Genomic DNA, 11709 nt, shown 5'->3' on the forward strand with positions numbered 1-11709 from the left:
TTTTTTTTTTAATTTTTTTTTTCTTTCTCTCTCCTAGCTGGCAAGGCCACGTAGGATTCGTGGCCTTGCTTTCGCTAGTGATTCGTTGTATTTATCATTTCTCTTAAAATATTATTTTAAACAAATAATAAAAATAAATTTAATATTGTTTATGTCTTTGTAATTTTTATAAATATATTATTGAATTTTAAAATTCATCGGATACTTGATCTTATTTTGTTTGTCCGATCAGTTTTCGATTCTGAAATTCGGTAAAGTATCGGATCGGATAGATATCGGGTCATTTTTAGAATTGGACGTAATTTGTTTATTTGAAAAAAAAGAAAAAAAAAGGGGGGTTAATATGGTCATTTCCTAGTCTGGAAATGGATAGGAAGAAAGACATAGCGAAAGGAAGAAGATAAAACGGAAGGAGGAGAGTGAACTCTGTTGGTTCCAAGCTTTGAATTCTCTATCAATGGCGACGATTTCCTTTTGTTCATCTTCTCTCTCTACTGCAATCGTCTCTCACAACCACATCCCAACTATCTCTCTCTCTAGAACCACATTCGGCGCGGTCTCATTTTCTTCCACTTTCTCCCGAAGGCTCATCACTAAACAGTCATCGTTTGTTCCAAAATTATCCGAAACAGAAGTTCCTGTAATCGAAGAAGTCGATTCCGAAATTGAATCCGAGATTTCTGTGGCGGAGCCTTCTCAAGTTATTGAAATCCAAGCTGAAGAGCTGCCAAAAGGCGAGGATGTTTTCGCTGTTGTCATGGTAAGCAACTTATACAGCAACAAACCCTAATTAGATTAATTATACTAATCTACGTCTTTCTGATAAGAAATTATGCGTGATTCTTTGTTATCAGTGAGTAATTGTTGATATAAATCTCATTTCTTTTGAATGGGGCTCCAACTAGGTTGGTGGACGTCAATACATTGTCATCCCAGGAAGATTTCTCTATGTCCAAAGGATCAAAGATGTCACTGTCAATGCTAAGGTGTAAAAGATAAATTGACCTAATTTTGCACATAACTGTTCATGTCTGATTTTCAAATGTGACATAAAAATGGGGCATAAGTCATTCCATGTTAGTTAGTGTTCCTTTTCAATCCCTTCATATGTTCATCATCAAGCTGGGGTTCTGCTGCTTGTTGTCACTTTTGATCATTCATTCTTCTTCTCCATAAACTTATTTTGCTAAATCTTATTTCAGATAGTTCTGAACAAAGTTTTACTTGTGGGTACAAGAACAAGTACATACCTTGGGCAGCCAGTGGTGCCTAATGCTGTTATACATGCAGTAGTCGAAGAACACGTAATTTTATTTATTTATTTTACGTTTTTTATTCTCTGATTCATTGAGTAACTGTAAACTTTCGTGTGTATTATACAGGGATTAAACGACAAAGTTATTATTCAGAAATACAAAAAGAAGAAGGGATATAGAAGAAACATTGGGCATAGACAGGTATAGTAGACACAACACTTTTTGTCTTCGTAATTCATGTGGTTTCATTATAATCTCCTTATGTCTCTGGTGCAGCCTAATACAAGGATAAGGATAACCAGCATCACAGGATATCAAGATTCGCCTGCACTTACACTCCCCTCACTCCCCTAGAGAGAATGTCCATCCGAATCCATCAGTTTATGTATTGTTTATTTTCATATGGTCGGCTAGAGAGTTTGTTTGCTCGCGAAACTTGTCTGTATCATTTTACCCTTTATATTCTTTTCATTCTCTAACCAGATTTCACTTGAATGCATGATATTTTTAATCGTGTTAGCGTCTTTTATTATCATGGTATTGATGTTTTTGAAGATTAAGAAGAGATGGAAACAGTAAATTAGGGCTATGTCCATTTCAAATTTGTATGAAGAGAGTTTAAATTAAATAAATAATATTATATCATACAAGTTCACAAAATTCAAATTTCAGACCCAAAAGACCATTCAGAAAGGAAGAAATGGTAGCCAAAAATCAGACTTCTACCTTTAGATATTACCTACAGCTAACACCAAAGCCTCAACATGTATGTTATGGATACTGTAACTTCCAGTTATAAGCATAAACCACCTATTGAGAACATACTAAAATACATAAAGAAACATATTGATGTCCAGACTTACTTACTAAAGAACTATGCATCTTCTCGGTTTCACAATCTATTAAAGCAATCACTCACTCGTAGATCTTCTCACTCGTAGATTTTCTTTCTTTTCAGAATGGTGGGCAAGATAATGATAGATCCGATGAGAAAAAGTACCGACAATGTCTTGAAATCATACAGATCTTTAACTGACTTCAGCTCTCCCAGTGCAAGGCCAGCCTGATTATAAAATCAACATCCATCCATGGCCAGTTATTAAGAAATGTATAATATTCTCATTCTAGAAAAGAAAAAAAAAAATTGACATCTCATTGCTTCAGGCATAACTTATCACTTAATCTCATTGTTTATTGGGTACATATAAAAGTGAAACTAAACACAGTTGGTAACAGTTTTTAGTCATTTTTACTCCTTGGCTGATTTACTACAGGGTTTTCATTTAACCATAACAAAAGATTATAACAGAGGCTAATCCTCTCACGAATGAATGATAGGATGAACTGTACAAAAAACAGATACTTGCAGAAAGAAATGAAATCCCAGTAAGAAGAATGATAATTAAAACACCATTCCTGGAACAATGGCAAGTAAACATCCATTACAAGATAACATAGTTCATTCATCAATGTAAGACGATTGCAAGAAGTGAATTTGAGAAAACTTTAGGCCGTGTTTATTGATTTGATCATTATTATCTAAAAACACTTGATTAGTTAGATTAAGCTCAAGTTAAGCTAAAAAATCAGACCTGTAGTTCCATATTTTATCAAATCGATTTGCATACAAAGTACTTAAATTTATATATTTTCATTTGGTTTATTCAATATTCATTTTTCAGATACTTAAACTCATTCAGACACTTCACAATCAGTATTCAACATCAGGCACTCAATTTTCAGTTTTATCATTGAGGCATCATTGGAACAAATAAAATGGCTTGAAACACTTACCTTGACTGTAATAAATGATGCTGGTATAAGACCAATCACTGTCGCAAAAAAGAAGATATGAAAAGGTATATCCACAATTGGAGATGCCAAATTGATGAATAGATTGGGCAAAGTCGGTGTTATCCTGAGAAAAAGCATGTAATTCAGCAACTTCTCCCTACGCTTTGCAATCTGCATTTCGACGTATGTGATTAGTGTAACACCAGAAGAACTCAAAGAAAGATTAGTGTAACTTCTACCTCTATCTGGAAAAATTTCAACTTATCAGGCCACAACCAGCTAACAATAGGCTTTCCTAGAAGCTTTGACAAGAAATAACAAGATGATGCTCCAGCTGTGGCATTAAATACAACTAGAAAAAGACCTCTCACAACTCCAAAAAGAGCTCCAGCAAGCAATGACATGAATATGGTTCCAGGAATCATAAATGTCTGCATGAATATGTAAGTTGAGCAGTAACCAATAACAAATCTTGTAGGGTAAGCTCCTGCATATGTTGCTAAGTGATCTCTGAAACAAGATTCAGAAAGTAACAATGGTATCATCATCATCTGAAGTATTTACAGAAGATTATATTGCAGGAAAGAACTTACTTGAGTGCCCGGAGATCAGAAATTGTGCGGGGAAGCTTAATTTTGCCATAGTCAGCGGCTGGCATTGTGAAATAAATGTAGAAAAGAGCAATGGAGAAGATAAAGAAAACAGCCAAAGCGGCAGCTAATTGCCATTTGCTTAATAAGAGTCTTCCCTCGAGTTTTACAGCAATCTGTTTCTTGTTCATAGGAGAGTCCTCTTCTTTCTTATCGTCTTTAGGACGGCCAACCTCAATTACCAAATTCCTCGGGGCTGCCATGTAAAAATCAAAACTTTCCTCGAGGAGTATTATAGTGCTAATAAGAGTTTATTAAGGCTATTTCTACGATTGCCAGCTTCGAGGAGAAAAAAAGTTAATCATGAAGACCCGATGAAGATGTTGATGTTGTTGTGTGAATTGATTACGCAATGGGTCGAGTTAAAGAGAGTAGAATAGATCGAATCCATATGGGAAGCTGAAATTTCAGAGAAAATTCAGCAGCTAAATGGACCAGATCAGAAAGGGTTATTTGAACATTTACCGATGAGGAAGAAGCATTGCTATGCGATTTGCTCTAATAAGAAGAAAAACCCTTGAAATAATATGATCTCTCCCTTCTTTCTTTCTTTCTTTCTTTCGTAGAAGAATCAATCGATTCATAGGATCTGGACATGAAAAAAGTAAAACATAGAACCAACCAGGAAGAGAAACAATTTCATAAATAAAAGAAGAGAGGAAGGAAGTCAACAAAATCAGAAAAAAGGATTGTTCTAAATATTGTGTAATTTTAAATTAATATTTTTTTATGTTTAAATTATTTTTATTTTAAAAAATAGTTATGTATAATAAAAAAAATAATGGATGTGTAATTTTATTTTTTTATGTTAAACATATAACTCGTAAACACACTTAATCATTGACGCAGAACTTGTCATCTGATGGGATCGAACCCAGTACCTCAGAGAGGTCACCTTTTATTATCGATGAACTAGACGAGGAGAAACCGAAAATATACCCATTTTGTTGTATAATAAAACATAACTAAAGTGATTTAAATATAATTAGACAAGTATGATAAAATATAAATAAATAAATAATAATTTATAAAATATAAAAATAAAAACAAAACATGTAGCTCAATATACTATGTTCTATTAAACCAAGTTCATTGATTTTTATATGAAAAATAATTTTTTTTATAAAATATAAACATAAAAATAAAAAACACAAACAGGTAGCTTAACCTATCATGGTAGACTCACCAACTATATTGATTTTTGAAAGAAAATTTCATAAAATAATAATAATAATATATTTATAATAGGCATAAGGTGATAAGACCGGGTTATAAATTTTGACTTTAAAATTAATCAAAACCTTATCTAATTTGCTTCAATTATCTATCCATTTTCAAATTAAATTACTTAATTTGTATTAAAATGTTAATTTTTTTACTTTACTTTTATAATTTAAATATTAAATACATTTGTATTTTTTAACAATTTAATTTAAATAATTTATTTTTCATAAAATAATATTTTGAATTAATAATTTCAATTTAATTAAAATAACTTAAAAAATCCTTAGTTCGACTCCATATCTTTTAAAGGCCCATTTATTTATTGCTTAATTATTTTGGGCCAAATATATTTAGAAATGACCAAGGTTTTGAAAACCGTTTCGGTCATCAACCCGGTTTTTGTGGTGTACTTCGGTCCGACCGGTTCAATCGGTTAAACCACTGGTTGAACCGGATTTTTTTTTCTTTTTTAAAAAATAAATTTAAATATATTAATACATAAATTATATATATAAATTAATTAGGCATATAAAAAAAATTCTCATTAAACTTAATAATTGTCAATTAAATTTAATAATAACTAAATTTAATAATTATATATATAATTCTTTCTTTTCTCTGTTTCTCTTTATTGTAATAATTAATAAATTAATAAGTAATAACTAAACAAAGAAAAAAGCAAAACAAAAGTAAAAACAAAAAAATAAAAAGTAATAAATTAATAATATAGGCTCATAGTCATAGCTCAATAGATTGAAAAAGTGAATAGTACTAACAAAGAAATAATTAAATATTATTATAATAATATTATAATAATATTTATATAAATTTTATAAAATTTACCTTTCCAACCGGAAAAAACCGGTTTGTTTTTCAGGTTAGGCCGAACGGTGGGACCGGATTTTGACCGGTTCGAAAGGTAACCGTTTTGAAGATAAAATCCGGACCGCTCACCAAACCGTTTCGCGGTCGGACCGGTTGGACCGCCGGTCGGACCACGTATTTTAAAACCTTGGAAATGACCTTAATAGTCTTAATCAAGTTCTTTATCCTAATTCGAATTTTCATATTTCGACCCAAATTTTCTTTCTCTAATTATTTGAATTTTATTAAAATAAAATACAAATATTACATTTTAAATTGCCGTCTTAGATGTGCGCAAATGACAATAGTGTTGCGACTCTTCCCATAAAAACAACAAAGAAACTCTTTATTTGTTTCTTAGAAAACTAAGTGTGACACTAAAATTAAAATTTGTTTTCTCAAAATTTTATATTTTATTTGAGAATAAGAATTGACAAATTTCTCATTTTTTTCTAAAAAAAATTGTAATTTTGGTTCAATGGTATCAACGAAAATAAATCATAATTCTTATTTCTTTTTTTTTATTATTGAACGAATAATAAGAAAACATATTAGACTAGCTAATACAAATTTAAAAACAAGTTTGATCGAAAATATGAACAAGTTATTCTACTGCTTGATGTGAACTTTTAAGTTAACTATAGAATAAAGAAATTGCCAACTAAACTAGCATAAAAAAGACAAAGTAAGATCCAAGTAAAAAAAAATTCAATAGTAGCAAATATTGGAAAATTTCAACTTTTATTATTTCACTATTTAATTCCATCATTTCCAAAAACTAAAAATTAAAATAAATACCAGTCATTCATTATACATCAATCATTAACTAGTAAATATAACAAATAAAGTAACTAAAAGTTCAATCTTCTGAAACATTAAAGTTCTAAATTTCCTTAATCATTGGTTATCCTCACAATTAAAATAGTTTGATTTAGTGATTGAACTTGCAACCTAATTCAGATGTAAATTAATTAAATTTTAACCTAGCTATAATCATATTTAAAAGTAAACAACATGCATAAAGTATATAAAACCTAACAAAGTAAAAATAAAGATCTCATCTCCTTATTAACTATTTCGCACAGTACTCTACACATGAAAGATCATCCAAATCAATTTCATAAATATGCATCCTATAAAAATAAATACCAAATATGAAGAAACTTAAATCATCCTATTGTTTTTTAAATTATACTAAATATGAAGAAATTTTGGCTTTTAACACACTCATATAGTTTAACTAAAATATTAAAATTAAAATTATATAAAAACATAACATCAATAAACCTTAGCTTATTTTCTATTATTATGTCAATGCATTAACATTTTAAAAAATAAAAATCTAATGAATAGATTTTCATTTTTATCTATAACTGATTTGAAAAACCTAAAAATTTATCTCCAAGACTACCCTAAATATTTTGACATATTTTACATGTTTTTCAAAAATCAACTTTAGTTGTATTACTAAAACTTTTATTGTGCATTTGGTTTTGTGTGATTAAAAAATGTATTATTTAAATAAAAAAATATTGAGAACACAAATATATCATATAAAATAAAGTATTAAATTTGTTAGTTTGAATTACGTAAGTTTGACGTAAGAAAGATATATAATCAAACATGGATTCTATAAGATTACTCGAATCAAATAAAGGCAAAAGACCATAAATATTATCAAATTGTAGATAAAAATAAAATTGATCATTTAATAAAATAAATGTAGTGGCACCTATATTCGTACTTTCAACCAACCAATATAATATATAATGATCAATGGTACTAACTCTATTGATCATCATCTACTATCAGACATACATAAACACAATTAGACAGAGATCATGGAGATGCCCAAAAACAACATCCCTTCCTTCATTGAATACTTGATGGCTAGCTTGAATTGCGACATCTTCGATGTCATATTCACTGCAATTTCGATGGCTGTTCAGTCAAAAAATGAAGAGTTTCGTATCATGCGAGGATCGATTATGGCACATCTTCTCTACCCATCTATAGAAAGTATGAGTGAAATGGACGAGGTGGATCAAATTCTCAAATCTAACTGCATTAAAGATTTGAAGGTGCGAAGCCGGATGCAACCAAAAGGAGGAAGTCATCATAGGGGAAAAGGAAAGAAGGTGGCAGATGATGAAATGGCGAAAACTCCTCCTTTGCGAGAAAAGCGAAAACTGTGTTCCTAGGGTGTTTTGAATGAAACAACTCTGTCTTTGCAAGAAAAAAGAGACCCCTGCATTGCTAAGAAGAGGTATTTGCAAAAAAGAAGAGATGTGTTCATTGTTAAGAAGAGGAAGTTGAGTGTGATCAATCCCAGAGGAGAGGAAGATTTTGAGTTGAAACTCGAGTCTTTCAAGAGGAAGTTAGAGAAGACTAACAAGAAAATAGAAAAGAAGAGGAAGACGAAGTTTATCGACTTTAAAGATCTTCTGTCACACCCCAAAAATCAGTTTTTCTAGACCGAAGAATCTACGGTATTGACCGAGATCTAGGGCCGTGGATGATGACACCCAGGACCGAGTGGTCTGACCGATGATTTTGCAAACAAGGAATTGTCTGAAAAGTACTATTTCTTTACGTTTTCTAAACCCACACAATGCTATTTATTCATTTATTTTATATAAACGATGCATATGATTTTCAAAGCATGTTTTCATTGCAATTCCATAGTTTTCTAAAAAATGATGTTTTAAGTTAAGGGCTATGGAATCGAAGTGATCATGACGAAGGAATTGACGAATACGGGATGATGGCTACCAGGATGAGCTTTGGTGGTCCGGTGCTCTCAAAATATGGCTGATGGTATTGATAGAGGGATGCCTCATCTTAGGGATCAGCTCCCAAGGTCTAGGGTCCGATCTCAAACATGTGCTCAAGTATGAAACTGTACACACGGAAGATGATATTCCCTTAAAAACCCTCATGGATGCAATGTAGTAAAATGTCTTTTATGTATTACTTTTATATGCTCGATGGTCTATCGATTCACTATGCTTGTGTGGTGTAGGAACTCAGCCGCACAGATTTCATAACAGATGAAGGAAGATTTGGAGTGGAGCATGGTGCAGGAGATGTGTGTGAGGAGGGACCCGAGACCGTAGGACTGACTTTTATATCAACCTTTTCAATGATCAGATCAAATAGGCACCCTAACGCTTCCGCATTTATGATCGAAATCACGTTGATTTAAGTGCATGAAAGTAGAAAATTAGGGCGTAACATCTTCCCGCCAAGAATAAACAACAATAGCGGTAGAAGATTTTTGAAAAAGTTTATTAAGTGATGGAAGATAATACCAACAAAAATATAGTCAATTGTAATTCTACTTCTTAATGTGTTCACAAGGCTCCATCTTTAGACCTTAAATATGTATTTTGAGTAATTTAATTTTAATAAACAAAGTTTTTTGAGTTATATATTCATAAACTAAAATTATCATTTAAATTAGTATCAAGAAAAATGTAATATATGATTACAAATATATGAAGGCTATTAAACCATATAAAATTTATATCTAATTATTTTGTTGTCTAATAGATAATTAATTAGAATAGTTTAAATGAAAACATCTTAAATTAGTGAGTCATGATTATAAGATAATATTGCATGAGTTAAATAAAAAAGATAATTTAAAAAAAAATACATATCATTCTCATTTAACTTTTAATATGTTATATATATATATATATATATATATATATAGGAGTGATAAAGAGAGGGAATTTGGTGAGAGAATGACTTGGCATCACCTTCATTCGTTTGAAAATGTAAAAGTGGGAGGAAAAAGAGAAATTATTTGATTTTTTCAGCAAATAATATTATGGCAAGTCATTCCCTCACCAAATTCCCTTACCAAATTTCATCGCCTAATCATTTCTCATATATATATATATATTAAAAAAATTATATCTCTCTAAAATTGTGTTTTTCATAAATTGAAAAATATTAAAAATAGTATTCACTCATTAAAATATCAATAGGTTATATTTATATAATATAATATATACATACAAATATTCACTATCCCCGTGGTTATATATTCTTTACAAGTCCATATATAATCAAATATATATTTTATATACATATATCTTTTTTTACTCAATTTTTATATTTTATTTATATATATATATAACTAGCCTGAACTCTTTTAAATTTTGTTAAGGGCTTAGAGCACATTTAACTTTCTTTCTTCTTGATTTGTTTTGGCTCTTGATGTTTAGTTTTCTGTTCTTTAGCTCAGACTTTACTTCTTCTTTAGTCCATGCACAATTAGGTCTTCTTACTCCGCTCGGTAGTGCTTGCTGTCTCGTCTCTAAACCTTCTATGTGTTCTCTGGTAGCGCGAACGTACGCTTCTGTCCTTGTAGGTTTATCTGGATAATCGTAGCGTACTTCCACATATGAACTCAGAATTTTTTTTTCATAATGGATGACCCTCAAAACAATAATATGTTGATTCTTAGTATTTGCACGAATAAAAATATAAATAAAATATTATTTATATATAAGTATTTAAAACAAAAATAATATTATTCAAAATTTTGATATGGTTTAAATTTATAAAAATTAAGTTTAATCTAAATATAGTATTTACATATATTTTTAAATTTATCGAATATAAAATTTTGAAAAACATCTAAAAAAAATATAAATGAATGCATAAAATTTTTATAAATTGACAACATCCTCAAATATTAAATTTTGAATTAAATTATCAATCAAATTATATAAAATTGTAATGGATATAATATTCTTTAATATTATACTAATTTGAAAAATATAAATATTAAACAATCATATAATTATTTAATTTATGCTTTTCATTTTTATAAATCTATAATAAATTTGATTATTTAATAAACAATTAATACTTGTAAGAACTAATATTTATAAATAAAAAATAAAAAAATTTAAATATAATTAATTATTTTAAAATAAACAAATGAATATAATAGATAATTAGACTAATATGGATATATATCTTTTTCACACTAATTATTTATATATTTATATAATATTGAGAAAAATTATAAGTGTGAAAACAAATATATATATATATATATTAATATTATGAGAGAAAATATAATAAAAATAAATAATTTAGAAAAAAATAATTATATATGATAATGTAGATGATTGTGAATATATATATTGTTTTACCTATCCAATATTTTAAATTAAAGTTATTATATATATATATATATATATATATATATATATATTATTTTATAAATTATCTTAAATTTTATCAAATTAATTTTTTTAATAAAAGAAATAAATTATCTATCTCCATAAATTTAGATATATATTTATTTATTACCTTTCATCATATATATATATATATTTATATTTTATCTCTTAAAATAAATTTTTATATTTATATAACTTATTTTCTTTTATATAAAATAATATCATAAATTATATAAAATAATTATGATATATATATATATATTAGAAAACATATACATAAATTATGATGCATTTAAAATTTTTAGTTTGATTTTTTTATTATATAAATTATAAAATTTAGTATTATAACATATAAACATATAATTTTAATTTTGATATAAAATTTAAGTAAAGAAAAACAATTATGAATTGAAAATTAAAATGATTTTTGGTTAAAGAGAAAAAACTATTTTATGTAATATTCATAATAAATATAATTTGATTAATTCAATGTTTAAAAACAGGGTTTATAAAAATTACATATTTATATTAAAAATTATAATAAATGAAATTTTATTTTGATATAAATTATTTTATACATATAAATTTATATATATATATATATATATATAATTTTTATAAACATTTATATAATTTTTAATACAAAAAAAATAAATAAAAAAGTTAAATTTTAATGCATTTATTAGTAGAAATTATTTTTAATTAAAGAGAATGAAT

General features: G+C 28.1%; 2 protein-coding genes across 2 annotated transcripts; one reads left to right on the forward strand and one right to left on the reverse strand.

The window, feature by feature from the left end:
* The first annotated feature begins 379 nt into the window (after positions 1-379).
* LOC124926426 (50S ribosomal protein L21, chloroplastic) lies at positions 380-1770 on the forward strand. Its single transcript, XM_047466652.1, has 5 exons — positions 380-760; positions 906-986; positions 1203-1304; positions 1383-1457; positions 1533-1770. Exons 1-5 carry the CDS (start codon positions 458-460, stop codon positions 1608-1610), a joined length of 639 nt encoding a protein of 212 aa, XP_047322608.1. The 5' UTR covers positions 380-457; the 3' UTR covers positions 1611-1770.
* Positions 1771-1825: 55 nt separating this feature from the next.
* On the reverse strand, positions 1826-4308 carry LOC124926425 (uncharacterized membrane protein At4g09580-like). Its single transcript, XM_047466651.1, has 4 exons — positions 3644-4308; positions 3290-3560; positions 3051-3221; positions 1826-2319 (listed from the first exon to the last, which is right to left on the reverse strand). Exons 1-4 carry the CDS (start codon positions 3901-3903, stop codon positions 2188-2190), a joined length of 834 nt encoding a protein of 277 aa, XP_047322607.1. The 5' UTR covers positions 3904-4308; the 3' UTR covers positions 1826-2187.
* Between the last annotated feature and the right edge of the window lie 7401 nt (positions 4309-11709).

The sequence above is a fragment of the Impatiens glandulifera genome, chromosome 2 (genome assembly GCF_907164915.1).
Source record: "Impatiens glandulifera chromosome 2, dImpGla2.1, whole genome shotgun sequence".
In the NCBI taxonomy this organism is placed as follows: domain Eukaryota; kingdom Viridiplantae; phylum Streptophyta; class Magnoliopsida; order Ericales; family Balsaminaceae; genus Impatiens; species Impatiens glandulifera.

What these genes read in the sequence shown, in the direction of transcription:
- LOC124926426 (XM_047466652.1), top strand. Translation starts at nt 458, where the DNA reads ATGGCGACGATTTCCTTTTGTTCATCTTCTCTCTCTACTGCAATCGTC. An exon ending in ATGTTTTCGCTGTTGTCATG is followed by an intron (nt 761 to 905) that starts GTAAGCAACTTA and finishes GGCTCCAACTAG; the next exon opens with GTTGGTGGACGTCAATACAT. An exon ending in ATGTCACTGTCAATGCTAAG is followed by an intron (nt 987 to 1,202) that starts GTGTAAAAGATA and finishes ATCTTATTTCAG; the next exon opens with ATAGTTCTGAACAAAGTTTT.
- LOC124926425 (XM_047466651.1), bottom strand. Translation starts at nt 3,903, where the DNA reads ATGGCAGCCCCGAGGAATTTGGTAATTGAGGTTGGCCGTCCTAAAGAC. An exon ending in TCTGATCTCCGGGCACTCAA is followed by an intron (nt 3,561 to 3,643) that starts GTAAGTTCTTTC and finishes ATCTTGTTTCAG; the next exon opens with AGATCACTTAGCAACATATG. An exon ending in TGAAATTTTTCCAGATAGAG is followed by an intron (nt 3,222 to 3,289) that starts GTAGAAGTTACA and finishes GTCGAAATGCAG; the next exon opens with ATTGCAAAGCGTAGGGAGAA.